Below are 16,165 nucleotides of genomic sequence, written 5' to 3'. Positions count from 1 at the left end.
GGGATGCAACAGTTGTGCAGTATCGCGCCAAATCCTGCCGTTTTTCTTGTTAGTAATTTTATTATCATAGACAAAGCATATCAAAAAAATCACTTTGAGGGCTGGAAATTCACCCAGAATGTCCAAACATGTTGAAGTTCAAAATGGCACCATTGTCAAATTGGTATTGTCATTGTTATATGTGGAAGCCAAATGTTCACATGATCTGGCGCCATTGACTCCCATTATAAATCATCATTTTTACATACACACACCCGCACGCACGCACACACCCCCATACACCCCCCCCCCCCCACACACACACACACGCACCCGCCCCACATACAAAATAAAAATGTATTAAAAAAGATATTTAAAAAAGAGAGCAATGATGATGACATGTCAAATCGGTAAAATTACCGAATGAACAAATACTGAGCTCTCCAGAAAAAAAGAAAGAAAAAATTTCATAATTGTTCATGTTTTTTGATGCATTGTACACCTGATGTGTTTTAGTGCATTTTCCACGACTACTCAATTTATCGTTTCAGTGGGAAATCAAATCAGGGTAGAAAATAAAAAATGTCAGTTGGGAGTTTTTTTGCCAGAATTCATCAGGTGGCGCTGGAGAGTTAATTATCATTTTTGATAATAATTTGTTTGTGGTTGCCAATTACCTATACTTTCACCAAAGCAAGCAAGCATGGTCGGGATTGAGAGAACAGGGCTGTGTGCGTGTGTGTGTGCGTGTGGGGGTGTGTATGTGTGGGGGGGTGTGTGTGCGCACAAGGGACAGCAACGTGAAAAATCAACTTTTTGGAGCTTTTAGCCAGGTTAAAATGCTGATTCCTCACCAACAACATCACCAAAGTGGTGTTTTACTCCATTCGCCCCTCTATGAGAAATTTGAGGTCATTCTGCTCTCCAAGCACCAATCCCTCCCAACTTGAGAAAACATTTGGCACTTTGTGACGTCACTGCCTCTTCAGACTAAACACACGCCCACTTTCTCTGAGACCTCCATGGCATAGTGACAAAAGTAGCCTTTATTAGTAAATATTATGTCCAAATGAATTCAAATCAATCTATTATCCCTCACATTTGCAATGCCAAAGTGCAATGACAATTGGCCGTCTTAAAATCCCAGAAAGGGTTGGTTGATACTTGTGTAAACTGCAAGTATAACTTTTGCGCTACTGAACGGAATTGAACGAACGGTGTAGAGGTTAGTGCACTCGCCCTGTAAGCAGCTGGTTGTGGGTTTGGAACCCGCTTTGTTTTTTTTTTTCTCCTTTCCTCTTCTTCCCTCTTCTCCCCTCCTCCTCCACGATTTCTTGCGGCAACGACCCGTTTTGTTTCAAATGTTTATTGAATAATTGATGACTTGCATTGCGTGGCCATTCAGAGTTTTCCAACGCAGAGCCCCAACAGCAGACTGCAGCCAGCTCGCCGGGGGTGCGGCAAGCTCATGGGTAGAGGCGAGGTTTTACTGAACCGAGCGTTTTACTTCTGCATTAGAAAACAAACCAGCAAAACACCTAATATTTCATTAAAAATGACATTGCCATAGTGTCAAAGATAATATTTAATTATTATATGCCTATAGTTAACTGTGGAGGGGCTTAAAATACCGTGATGTAATCCCTTTAAAAATAAATCTGTTCTGAATTTGGGAAGAACATTAAAGTCTTATCTCATGTCCGGTGAACTCCAGGTGGGCTGTTTGGAGGGGGCGTTGTGGTACCGCCCCTTCAAGATAGTATAAGAATGTTGTGAGTCCGCTGTAACTACACACTTGCGAGAAGAATGCAGCCATTTGTCTGTAAACTTGCTTGTGTCCGGAATATTCTGTAAAAATAAATCCTTCGAAGGACCTGTTCACCGATCTCCAGCCTGTATTCGGATAACCAACATTCTCACTACCCGAAAGAAAACGAACACGCGAAGAAAAAGATTATTTTCTTCAACAGAGTATAAGCGGTGCACCATCCGTAGAGTCACTGTGACCTATAATGACACCTTTAGGATACTGCTGAGGGTGCCCAGATGGTACAGTGAAAGTTGTTTATTAATGCTCACATTCCTACCTGTGAGGCACTGCAAATAAATGTAACTTTATGCAGTGACTGGATGAGTCAAACAACTCAATTATACAGACTTTGACAAATGCTCAATTGTGCATTTGTAGGTACACATCTGCTTTGGGAAAGCATTTGGATGGAGAGACTCTTAATTAACACAATAACCTGATAGTTTTCATTTTTTTGTCCCTTTTACTTTTATTTCTATGGACCCAGTGGCGTAACACCATGCTGATAGACACCCCCCCCCCCCCTTCCACCGTGCACACACGTGCACGCACAGAGTTTTTGGAGAGAAGTGCGACTTACCACTAAGGACTTTTGCAGTGGATGGGGGGTGGATGGGATTTGTGGCAATTTTAATATTGTGACATCTATATTGAACATTGAAAATACCACAAAAATCGTCCAATACATTATATTCTGTTTTACAACTTTTTGTATTTGTATTTGTATTTGAATCCCACTAACTGCACTTCATAACGAAAATAATTTGTAGCTATAATCACTCATTAGAAGCTCATCTGCGCGTCGCGCTCAGCAAAGTAATTTACGACGCTCCTATAGGTCTAAAGTAGCATTTGTCAGAAAAACACCTGTTTCCTTGTTTATTGTATCTGGAGAATGGTACCTGAGCCAAATGTGATACATATGCTTTTTACATTTGGCGTCAAATTCATCCCCTAAGCTGCGTAGGCGGTGAGGACACAGGGAAGCCGCCTTTTGACCGCCGGGTGAAGCGAGACGCGGCTGGAGGGTCGCTTCTGCGATGGAGCTAGCTGCCGGCAAGCTACAGCTTGACTCCGATGGGAGCGGGACACTAGATTTTGCTGATGGCCTGGACTCAAACCACGTCTATCACATCTCTTCCAATAGCTTTAACGTCATGTTTATTTTTTATTTTTTGGGGGGGGGGGGGGGGGGGGCACTGCTCTTTTTTTTTTTTTAGTTTGCAAAGCATGACGGCGACGATGGCAAGCACACTAGCTACCATGTTTTTTTTCAACTCGCATCACTTCGAGACTCATCGTGACTGACAGATGCCGAAGTCAGATGATTAAATTATCATTTCCGACATCGTATTTACAAAATAACTCTGGCTGTTTCTTTCTTTCTTTTCTCTCTCTCTCTCTTTCTTTCTTTCATTCATTTTTTTCCTCTTCTTTCATGGGCCCGTGTGCTGTCTCTGGGCCCCGGTGCAATGCACTGGCTGCACCGTCGATATATATACGCCACTGTATGGACCCTATTTGTGTCTTCAATAAATAAAGAATTGGAAATTGAATTGTTGCAAACGAAGCTAATGCAATTTAGGCTATATTTATTGCTGCTACAATAACGCTAAAATAATCTCTCTTTGTCTCTGTCTCTCTTTGTCGATCTTTGTCTCTGTCTCTCGCTCTCTCTCTCTCTCTCTCGCTATTTCTCTCTCTCTCTCACACGCACCCCCCCACCCCCACACACACACACAAAATGAAGGTCAACGTAAGATGGCTGCCGGTGGCTTCACTTTCCACTGATCTGTACATATTACTGGATAGCCGATAGGCCAAGACTTTTGAAGCCGCGAGGCCGCCATATTACTCGGCATACGACAGGATTTACAGTATCGAAATTGGAGAACATTTGACAGTACTTGGTAGAAACAGTATGATTTATGATGTTTTAAATTAGCTAAACATGAACAAGAGGACTTCAGACATTTTCTTTAAATACATGTATACATTATTTACTTAATGTTTTTTTTTTACAGAAAGAAACGTGTATATTTTTTAAATTACAGAATTATAACTAATTCAACAAAAGATGCCTCTGTCTAATCTAATATTGGGGTCTAAGGAACTGAGCGATTAAAATAAAAGGGGGTCTTCAAAGCATCACATACCGTCCACTTGACACTCCGCCACAAATCCCATCCACCCCCACCCCAACGGCCTAGTCTGCTTGCGAAATGGCAGTAGTAAGATGGCTGCCCTGTGGCTTCAACGGCTTGCACATACGCGTATGGGCTATGCTATCCAGTAATATATACAGATCAGCAGCGGTCCATTCAAATATACGTCAGTGGCTTACTTTACTTTGTAGTTTACACTTTTTCGAAAGACGCTTACTTCGACACGAGTGCAAGCCTGGTTATTTTCTGCAACATATGATTTCCTTCTCCCGAAGAGAGCAGCACTGCTGATAAAGGTTTTCTGACGCCGAGCATCGCTCTACTCGGTATGTACACTAAAAAAAGTTTGAATTATTCGGTGTTTCTTTGTGTGTTATACTGCTAGTGCACTATACACAACTAAACTTCGCTGGGTCATTTTAGTTTAAACACTTGGCAAAGGTGTGTTTAATTAAATTGACTATGTATTTGTCCGCCTTGAATCCAAATATGACACGCCATCTACCGCTACCTCTAAATTATAGTGACCCTCGTGAAGATGGCTGTAGGCGGTGGTCATTTTGCCGTGACTGGTAACTCTTCTGCAGGCGTTATTTTGCCTTGAACAGCTATGATTGGTTACTCGCCTTCTCGTCAAGACTCACACCCCTCGCGAACACTTGCCGAGCTGTTAGCATTGCAAAGTCACGTCAACTATAATGCTACCTGTACATCAGAAGTCTTTGAGAAGATCTGGAAAATACTCTAGTAAAATTACCATCTCACACTAGCTGACATCTAAAGACAATGTAAAGTTGTGGTGGGAACTTTCAATGGTTCTTGTATCTTAATGCTGGCGATATACTAACAGTAATGACCAGAAGACTCCAATGTTCTCAGTTTAACTATTTACTGAATGCCAAAAAGATTGAGTACATAGCTGTGGAGCCCTCTTCTATTAGTGTGCGGAAGAAAGTCGAAACTATTCAAAATAGTCTTTACTCTTATACTGTCTTGGCCGCCCACCCACACGGGGACGGCTCAGCCTAGCCCAGGGGTGCCCAAGTTCGGTCTTCAAGAGCCCCTATCCAGCCTGTTTTCGATGTTTCTCTCCACCAACACACCCGATTCATGATCAGGATCGTTAGCAGGCTTCTGCAAAGCTTGCTGATGAGCTGATCATTATATTCAGCTGCGGTGAAGGAGGAAGACATGGAAAACAGACTGGATACGGGTTCTCGAGGACCGGACTTGGGCACCACTGGCCCAGCCCATGTGAAAATGTGTGACCTGATGGTCTTAACTTCTTCCTGCTGGATAAGTGCGCCAGAGTGCAGATAGATGCAGGACAGGTCACAGCGACACAACGGCCGAGCTCAAGACAGTCACCTATCTAATCATTAAAAGGAACCCCGCTTGTAAGGACAAGTTTGCTCTATATTATTTATTTGGTTGTTACTAACATAACAATGAGATAAATTTTTCAAAAATAATTTCCAGTTCAATACATTTTGTAGAAACTTTATTTGGACGAATGCTACCATTGTTATTTACGTCGCAACACACATACGTAGTGACGTAGAATGGCGGCTGGCTCTCTGCCGAGCAATGTGAAACGCCTATAAACAAAGCAAGGTAAGCATTCCTAAAAGGACGATCAAAACTCTTGAATGCGTTTGGGGGAGGGTGACTCTCCCGATCGCCTTAAGTTGCTTTCTTAAACCTAGAGCACTATCACCGGGTGATTTTCAACCGAGCAAACGTATTTACATGATTTTCAATATGTTACATTTTTCTGAGTGTCATGGGTCCTTGGGGAGCTTCACCATTCTTTTTGACATCTTTGAAAGTGTGAGTGTTTCCCTACCTCAAAGCCCACTTTTTCCTACAAGCATGCTTTCGGGTGATTTTCACCCGACAATAGTGAAATAGGGTAAAGTACGTATGCGGGTGGATTTTCACCCGGTACTAGTGTTAGTGTATAAAATCAGGCAATCTTGCCACATGTCAACCAACAATAGGTGCCACTGGCAAGCCTGAAGCAATTGAATTTTACAACCAAAGGATGGCGTCGATACTTTTAACTAGATGTGTGGTTCCTATGGCTGTGGAAGGAAAACTAAGAGAGGGCCACTTTGTGTGTTCTATGGTATTATCAATGCTGGTGTGATTAACTCTTGGGTCATTCACAATGAGAATGTGATGAAGAGAGGTGACAGCCAAATGCAAAGGGAGGCCTTTTATGCAGGCTTTGGCACTGGCACCGGCACTAATCAAACCATGGGCAGAGAAGAGACTTTTCTCTTCAAATCTGTCACGTCAAATCCTGATCTGTAGCGTGCTTGACATCTACCCCTGGCACTCTTCCAAATGAGTCAGGACCAGTGGCAGCAGAAAGCAATAGTCGCAGGGAAGCACCATGTCCTATATTTTGAAGCTAAAAAGGTCTGTATGTATGGAGGACCAAAACTGCCAAAATTAAAATTAAATGAATAAAAGTGAAAATAAAAACTGATATGAAAAATATAATAAAAAAATGAAATGCAAAAATTAATATAAACGGAACTAAAAACAATATATATAGCTAAATAAATAAAAGTAAAATAATAAATAGAATAATAATAATATTTTTAAAAAACGACATTCCCCCCCAAAAAAGGGTAATAAATAAATAAATATATAAATATAATTAAATATCAATCAATAAATAAAAACTCTCTTCTCTCACATTTATTTACTTCATGCTGTAGACGCTCTGTCAGGTCAAAATGTTATTCAAATCAGGAGGCGGTCCTAAGCGTGTCTCTCGGGTTGGGCTCCGCTGTTGTCACCACAACTTGCAACTTGAGTTGCTCGACAAGTCGTGGTGACAGTGGACAAGACAGTCGTCCATTGCAGGAGCTCTCCATGCAAGCCGGCGAGACTCAATTGTTCGCCGACCCGCTCACTCTAGGCAGTTTCCAACGGCGGAGCCCAACCCAAGACATGCTTAGGACCGTCCCCCTCATTTGAATATCATTTCGACCTGACAGAGCGTCTGCAGCATGAAATAAATAAATGAGAGCAGAGCGTTTTTATTTATTGATTGATATATAATTATATTATTATATTTATTTTTGTATTTATTTCGACATTTATTTTTATTTTTATTTTTTGAATGTCGTTTTATTTTGTATATATTTTTACTTGTATTCATTTATTTGGGATATATATGGTTTTTTTTATTATCATTTACATTCATTTTTTTAATATTACATTTTTGAATTATATTTTTTATATCAGTTTTTATTTTCACTTGTATTCATTTATTTATTTAGTCATTAATGTATTTTTTATTTTGGCAGTTTTGATCCTCCATATGTATGTGGCCATATGTTGTGTTTCTTGAATGAAAATTAGGACTGACAAAATTATTATTGCCCGTCATTGCACGCGGCCGGTGCCGTCGCCGCAGCCTCTTTTAATGCATTTGTAGTGTTGGTGAACTCATCAAGCCAAGTGGCGAACTAACATCAACTTTTTAATGACAATTTGCAAGTAAACACCAAAAGCGCCCCCTAGCGTGGAAAAATATGCACCAATCCCGGCACGTTTGACCGAGGGCTATGAAAATTGGCAGGCACGTGAAGTGAGCTTTTGTTTTGACACACAAAAAAGTCAAAAGTGGAAGCCATATCCTAAAATGTACAGGATGTGAGCCATGAATTTTTGAATGTCCAATTTTGGCCCATTTTTGCACATTCACTGTGGTCATTCTTTTCGCCCATTTGCCAACAGTTTTTGTCCGATTTACTTCTAACTTGGCATGGATCATCTCAAGACCTGGGACAACAACTGGGGAAAAAATCTTTTTGAAATACTATATGACGGGAGCGGGGCCTCAAATTTTGCCTTTAATATTTCCTTCATCAAAAAAGAGGAAATGCTTAATAACTCTGCTGTACATGCTCCAAAAAATCCCAAACTTCTCATGCATCTTAATAGCCACGGCCTGAAAACATCGATATGATAATATTCAGTTATACATATAGCGACACCTAGTGGTGACAATACATGTCATACTTTACATTTTTATCTATTGTGCCGAGCTCGTTTGAGGGATCCATTTGAAATTTTGACAGAAAAGCCTTAAAATGTTGATCATGCCCAACACTGAATATTGTAACTTTTCGCCAAAGGGCGTGGCCGCTACGGTGCCGCGAAGTATGATGATTCACCGTGACACTAAAAGCTGCGTTAACTTGACCCAGATGATCCTATCTTCTCAAAATTTCACACATTTTGATGAGTCCAGGTGTGAATACATCTACAAACTTATATTTATTCGTACTGATAGCGCCACCTACTGGCAAATAAAAAAACATTTTTTCTTTTACTTTTTTCTCCAACCACATTAACTGGATCTACCTCATATTTGCTCAGAAGAGTGTTTAGGCCTTTATAATGTCATAACACGAAGTTTGTGAGTTTTCGCAAATCGCTGTGGGCGTGGCAAGGTACTGTTCGCCAAGAAAACAACGCCAATTTTGAGGGCCTTAACATGCACAGAAACTCATGAAACTTGGCACACACATCTGGCCTGGCAAAATGAGCAATATTTTATTATGTATTGTGCGATTTTTACAAAAATTACTCAATAGCACCCCCTAAAATTTTTTTAACTAAGCGGCCCCGGTTGTATGTTTAAGCAAGATCTCCGAAAAAATTTTGGTATATGAGGGAGCCTAAGACCTACAAAAAAAGTCTCTTGGACCCATATGCTAAAATGAACAGGAAGGGAGTTACGAATTTTTGAATGTCCGTTTGTTGCAGATTTTTGCACATTTACAGGGGTCATTCTGTTGCCCATTTCTCCTACACGTTTGATCCGATTGACTTCAAACTTGGCCTGGACAATGTCAAGACCTAGGTCAACAAAGGGCGAAAAAATCTTGAATTTTCAAATTACTATATTACGGTGGCGGGGCATCATATTTTTTGTTTCATATTTCCTTTTCCATGAAAGACGAAATACGTAATAACTCCTCAGTACTTGCAGCAAAAATTCCCAAACTTCACATGTATGTTTATAGTCACGACATGAAGGTATCCCTATGACAATAGCCAGTTATAAACATAGCGCCACCTAGCCCTTGGAGTCAACAAAAAAAAAATCACCCCACACATGGTATTTTCATATTAGTACAATTGTTTTTATACTTTTGTAAGTGTGATAACCAAGTCATTTTCGACCACTCACATTTTTTTAGTGGCATCAGACCTATCCATACATACATACTTTTTATTTATTTATTCATTTATTATGTCCTACATAGAAAATAAAAGCAATATTGTGCTATGAGTAAAACTAACAATGATGTGTATGTATGTACTTTAAAATCGGGGCAAATCATTGCCCAAAAATAAAACGGATGCTGATTTTAAGGGGCTTAACAGAGCAAAACTCATTGAGCCACACCTGGCAAAAAAAAAACAATCCATAATATGTAAAGGTTTATTATGCCATTTTCAAATAAATTCTGCTTAGAATGTGCCTTTACCCAAACATGCCAGTAACCCAACGTGCAAGTACCCCAAAGTGGCCCGTGCTGCGAGGGCCCTTTATAGCTGTCCGCAGCTCTAGTTATATATATATTTTTTTCGTTTATTATATGTTTTTTCGTTTTGGTAAGATCTTTAGTTTATTATGAATGCTTTTTCATTCGTCATGTTTTTTTTTTCATTTACAGTCCTTTTTCCATTAAATGTATATTTTTATTTATTTATTTATTATACAACACAATATACATATTTTTTCATTTATTCTAAATGTTTTTTCGTTCATACTATATAATTTTCATTTATTATATATGTTTTAAGGCTCACACCTCACCACACACTTTTTACAACTCCAAAACATTTATTTGAGAAACAAAAATATAACGGCAATCAATAAATTTTTTCCGGCCGGTATGTTTCCCCCCCAAAATTTATAAAAATAGTAAAAAAAAAAAAAACAGACACACAATAACAATAAAACAGCTGTTGGAAATGACACTTAATTTTAATGATGATTATACGAGGCTGAGAAATCAATTTTGACCGGGAGGCTCGGGAGCGCATTGTCTGGCGGTCTCTGTACAAGTTGTTCGGCAGTCGATCCGTAGCGCATACGCAGCTGGTGTAATATGAACAAGCTGGAAATGGAAACAAATCGGCGGAGCGGATGCGGTGTGATGTAGGGGTGAGCCATGAGCGGACGCACGAACGTTCCAGGGCATCAAATTGGGAAACTATCGGGCCTCTATCTCCAGGTCACGAAAGTGACGGGTAAGGTCGGACCGCAACGGGCCATACACCGTTGGAAATGTCTCGTCGAGACGTATCCGAGGATGCCCGTGTGTCTCTTGTAAGACGTAGGACTGGAGAGATACAACCGGCCAAATACCTCCAGGACACCGAGGATTTTCAACCCCGCCAGCGGTGGTTGCCATCCCGGGTAAAAATTTGTTGTTTGTTGGCCGTTTATCGCTTAATTTGAATGATGAAGATACGAGGCAGGACACGTGAACCCATTTTGACTGGCACCGCATCGCCCCCGAAACTCCACTTGAGCTCTCGTGGTCGGCGGGCCCGCGTGAACCGTGGAGCGGGCTGTGGACGCATGACTCGCTTATCCGTCAACAGGCACGACTGCATGGTTCGGGGCGGACAATCTTAATTTTAATGATGAAGATATGAGGCAGGACTCGTAAACCCATTTTGACCGCGGGACCGCATTGCTGCGGTGCCCCCGAAACTACTCCACTCAAGTGTTGTGGCCGGCGCCATGGGGCGGGTCGCGTGCATACACTGTACCCCCCCCCCACCCACACACAAAAAACAAACCAAAAAGCACGCAGAAAAAAAAGAAGAAGCACGCTGTAAAAAATCAGCGAAACAGCGAGACCGCGAAAGATGAACCCACGAGAAACGAGGGGACACTGTACACAGGTGAACCGCATCAACCTCATATTTGCTCGGAAGAGTGTTTAGGCCTTCATGATGTTGAAACACTGTTGCAGTGGCAACACATTGTTCGTACCCCCTAAAAAACAAAGCAAAAAAAAAAGCTGAATTTTAGGGCCTTCACATGGACAAAACCTTGTGAAGCTTTTGTACTCATCACACCAGGCAAAAAAAAAAAATCATTGTGGAAAGGTTTTTTGTGCCAACTAAAAAAACGTAATTAAAATATAATTCCAATGTGCCAGTCTCCCAACATGCAAGGACCCATTTATAAGTCAAAGCGCTGTTATTAACCAGTATATACATTTTTCACGAGAGCTTTATTTTTGAGAGTACGAAAATGTCTACGCATTTTGGTTTGCGTTGATGCTTCCCTTTTGAAATCAGAAAGTTGTCGTTCAATGCAACCTGATACTGACCTTCAATTAATCAAAACAGCCAGGTTTTGTGAAAAATCAAAGTTTTCCCACTTATCTGCTAAACATTTTGCTTTTTCCCCCTGACTTTTACAGGTGAGAGTAGATTATAATGGATGTGTCAGGCACCAGATGCAGTCCTGGGATTTTACCATTGGTGGTCGTGGTACTGTCCCCAGACACTAAAGAGGAAACAGTTGTATGGCTACTGAGGAGGATAAGAGAAAAACAGCAGGCTGGAGGTACGCACATTGACATGGAAAAATAAGTTGACATGTTTTATTATATTAAGGCAGTTAAAATTTCATTTGTTCAATTTAGAGAAAACTTAAAAGAACAATAATTTATGACCTTGAGCAATCCACGCCCAAACCTCGCCCCCAACAGTCAAGGTCCGTCAAGCTCATGTCCGTGCCTTTGAAATCCATTTTAATATCGATCCAGAAATCTTCTTTTAGCTGCCATAAAACCCTTCCAAAAAAAGTTCCAAGTTGTGGACCTTAGGGGCGTGCCCCAAAAAAATATTCTCATAAGAATCGCAATTATCATTTACGATGATTCAGAATCAATATAAAAGGTCTAAATAGTATAGGATGCAATCTTTGGTGACGTTCAGAATGCACAAGTCACTACAGGAAACAGTTATGTTAACATAACAAAATCACAGTTGAAATCAGGATTTAAAAGAGAGTTTTGCAACTACTGTTATCACCATTGAAACCCCATGCATCAGAGGAATTGAGCTATTCTAACAGGACAAAACGGCAAAGAATTTCACCTGCAAATATCACCAGCATATGTGTGTGCTGTCATAATAAAGGTCACCCATTGGGAGAGTGTACAAGATTTGAGGAGAAATCACAGAGATATTAAGGAGAAAGGAGTCTGCTTTGGTTGCCTTCGCAGTGGACATCAAAGCAAGGACTGCAATAAGCGCTTGACTTGCAAGGTGTGCAGCCAAACCCATCCCACTGTTCTCCACTTCAAACAAAAGGCAACAACAAACAGCACAGACCTTCAACAACCATCAGTTAAACCAGTGCACTGGTTTCTCTCCAGCCAGGTGATAATACAGGGGCCGGAAATTGTAATGGCAATCTGTCTATCCTTCCAGTTCAAGTAAAGTCCAACAAAGGAAACAAATTCATACAAACATACTATTTTTTTATCCAGGCAGTACAGCCACATTATGCATTGGAAACTGAGGAAGCTTAATATGAAAAAAATATTTTAATCATCTTACGAACCATGGGCCCAAAAGCATCGGTCTCAAGTTACAGGTTGAAGGACTTGGAAATTTCCAGTCTAACTGGAAATCAGTACTACGACCTACCAGGAATATACACTCAAAGGAGAATGCCCCTCAGCACTGATAATATCATCAGCACAAAGGAATTGCCCAAGTGGCCATATTTCCCGCATCCAAGCAGACAGAGAGTTGTTGAGAGGATCCAACGCCTCCAAGCTACTGGAACCTTGGGAAGTAATTAATTGATAACGGTCCATGTGCCATTAAGATCCTATTGGGGTGGGTTATTAATGGCCCCTTAAGGAAAACAGACATGATCAATGTGATGATGGCCATATCACTGCTACTGTCAACAGGATATCTATAGTAAGAATGGAAGAGTTGCTGAAGGAGCAATATGACCAAAATATATCAGAAGAGAAGGAAGAGATGAAAGCTTGTCTGGCCTCAAGGAAGCAGGAGCAGAAACTCAAGGAGATCCTCCATGACCAGGAGTCTCAGGTCGAGGAAGAGGAGGAGAGCAACGAAAGTCTGCTGAACGAAAAAATGCAGTCACACATTCAGGACCTCGACAAGCAGCTCAATGAGGAGGTAACTGCACGATAGAAGCTCCCGCTCAACAAAGTGACGGCTGAGGCAAAGATGAAGAAATTAGAAGACGTTTTGCTCAAGGATCAAAATGCCAAGTTCCACAAGTAAAAACTGCTGAAAGACCAGACCAACAAAGCAACCACCATGCTGACAGAGGAGGTGGAGGAGAAAGAACCTTGGTAACCTTAAGAACAAACTCGATATAATGATGGTGGACCAGGAGGAGCGTCTGACAAAGTAAAAGAAAACACATCATGGAGAAGGCCAAACTCAAATTGGATGCTGAGACAGGAGACCTGCAAAAGCAGATTGCTGAGCTCAATGCACAGACTGAGGAATTGAAGATTTGGTTGGCCAATAAAGAAGAGCTGCAGGTTTCTTTGGCCAGAAGTAAAAAGGAGGTGGCACAGAAGAACAAGCATATCTGGGAGCAGCAGGCCCAAATGGCTGATCTTCAGGAGGATCTGGAATCGGAGATGACGTGCATAAGTTAAGCCGAAAAACTGAAGAGGGACCTCCACGAGGAGCTCGAGGTTCTGGAGACTGAGCTGGCGAACTCACTGGACAACACCGTTGCCCAGTAGGAAAATGGAAACAAGCGAGAGCAAGAAGTGGCTGAGCTGAAGAAAGCGATTGGTGAGGAAAGCAAAATCTTCTAGGCTCAGAGGAAGGAAATGAGGCAAATGCATGCCCCCACGCTGGAGAAACTGTCTGAACAACTCGATCAGGCTACTATATTCAAGCCCAGCTTGGAAAAGAACAAACAGTGTCTGGAAAATTTACAACATAGTTGGTCTGCGAATTGAAGATACTGCAGCAGACCAAGACACTATCCAAACATAAAAGGATGAAGCCATGCTGGAGAAGGCAGCAAAAAAGGGCATCAAACTGAGCAAGGTCAGCCTGAGAAGCCAGCTGCAGGATGCACATGTTACTGCAGGAAGAGACTCACCAGAAGTTGAATTTGGGCAGTTGAGTTCGGCAGCTGGAGGAAAAAAACAACACCTTGATGGAGCAGCTGAAAGAGGAAGAGGAAGCGGAGTCTCGCCGCAATTTAGGGTGACATTTACGATCTGTCTCGGGACTGCAGATGAAAAATAGCCTTTGGCTAATTCAGGCATATTTACTGAAATGTTTATTCAAATGTACTGTCCCTCATACAAATAAATCAAACAAACAAACTTGGATAATCAGCTGCAGAAGGCTCAGACTCAGCTGTTTAAGATAAACAAAAAGATAGAATATGTGAGAGCCATGCAGGGCCTGGAAAAGGTGATGTGAAAACTCCACAAAGACGTGCAGCTGACCAGCGAGCTTCTGGAGGAGAAAGCCATGGTCAGTAACAAGATGGAGAAGACAGACAAAAAAAAACGACTGCAGCAGGAACTGAACAACCTGATGATGGACCTGAACCACCAGAGGCAGATAGTCTTCAACCAGGGAAAAGCAGGAGTTTGAGCAGATGCTGTCAACTCAGTGTGCCCATGATGATGACTGTGAGAAAGCCACAATCGCAAAGCACAGCGAAATTATTTTCAGCCAGGTTGAGGAAGGACTACTGACCATCTTGTGTGTAAACACTCAAGTGTTTTCCACCAGTCACAAACCACCAAAAGTCTTCAATCCGTCAACAGCTTCTCACCATGGAGATGTGTGGGAGCGCATCATAAGAAGTTATCTAGAAATCCCTATGAATTGGAAGCTCACGCCCAATCCATCTGCTCACAATGAAAATAAAGCCAATCCTACCACTGTTTCAAAAGGAGGACCTATACATCAAGCGAAGATGGAGGCAGATAAAATATATCTCTGACCTTTTTTGGAAACGATGGTTAAGAGCAGGGTTTGGAGGGTTACTTTTAAAATGTATTCCGTTACAGTTACAAGTTACCTGCTAAAAAAATGCAGTTAGGAATGTAATACAATTACAATAATATTAAAGTAATATAACTTGATTACTTTGGATTACTTTTTGATTACTCCAATACCGAGTATGCTCATGAAGACAAAATAAATATCACCACAATATATATTCTATACAATGTGCCCCTGCTATTTGCGGTTGATAGGGACCCCGGGCAGCCTACAAATAGCAAAAATCCTTGTGTAATTAAAAAGCATGTAGGCTATTGATTGATTGAAAGCCATATGCTGTATTCGAACTGTCACTGAAAGCAACCACATATCACAGTTTAGATAGACAGACTGACAGACAGAAAGATATATTTGCATAAGCAAGTCAAAATATTGCCTTGAGTACAACCACAAGAAAAAAAGAGTCAAGATTTATTTTAGAACGCAACAATTGTGCAACTTAACTTTAGTGCAATTTAACAGAGGTAGATTGTCTAGAGCAAGAAATAATAACTTGCTTAGTTTGTACTTAGAATGCTACTAGTGGTTTCTCTTTAGATTATTTTGCAGGAACACAAGTTGATCAACAATCCCAGCTTTAAGCACACTTATTTGTGCAGTTACAATGTCTCCTGCAGTGGAAAAGACTCTCTCTGCAGAGACACTTGTGCCTGGGATGCAGAGGAACTGACGGGCTACAGCAGAAATATGAGGATAGGCCCCTTCATGGTCCATCCACCAATTGAGAGGATCATCACTTAGGAGCAAGGGAGACTCCATCCTAAACATCTTCACCTCATCTTCTGCAGATTCTTGATGATTTTTTTTGTTAGTGTCATTGCTGTGAGAGGTGAATGTTGGACCAAGGAGATCAGCTAAAGCACACGATGCTCTGGGTCGCTTAATGGGTGGCTCAATGTTGGGAGCATCCTGAAAAACAAAATATTTTCAAATTCATATTAGTACAACCATTTAAAAGTACAGAACAGATTACTAATGCAACTAAGGTGTACCATGATAAAAGCAAGCACTATACCACCTATAGAGTTAATATGCAAGTTTATATTAAATTTACTTACACTGTTCTTTTCCATCACTGCCAACACAGCATCAGTCAGCCTAGAGTAGATGTGGG

The 16,165-nt window shown here is 41.1% G+C and overlaps 1 protein-coding gene across 6 annotated transcripts in view; it reads left to right on the top strand.

The window, feature by feature from the left end:
• The first annotated feature begins 4,040 nt into the window (after positions 1 to 4,040).
• Positions 4,041 to 16,165, top strand: part of ano10a (anoctamin 10a) — a 73,758-nt gene continuing 61,633 nt past the window's right edge. For 2 of the 6 annotated variants that reach the window (XM_086079059.1, XM_086079060.1), the window contains exons 1-2: positions 4,047 to 4,280; positions 11,433 to 11,578. In XM_086079059.1, coding sequence (XP_085935185.1) covers positions 11,449 to 11,578 — 130 coding nt within the window. In that variant the 5' untranslated portion in view covers positions 4,047 to 4,280; positions 11,433 to 11,448. Of the gene's footprint in view, positions 4,281 to 11,432; positions 11,579 to 16,165 lie in introns of all 6 variants that reach the window. The other 4 variants (XM_086079058.1, XM_086079057.1, XM_086079062.1 and 1 more) reach the window with 4 other exon arrangements.

The sequence above is a fragment of the Leptonotus elevatus genome, chromosome 6, assembly GCF_054856555.1.
Source record: "Leptonotus elevatus isolate MCC_2025b chromosome 6, RoL_Lele_1.0, whole genome shotgun sequence".
Taxonomy (NCBI): Eukaryota; Metazoa; Chordata; class Actinopteri; order Syngnathiformes; family Syngnathidae; genus Leptonotus; species Leptonotus elevatus.
The sequence above is the reverse complement of the archived record's forward strand: the minus strand, read 5'-3'. Positions and strand labels throughout refer to the sequence as shown.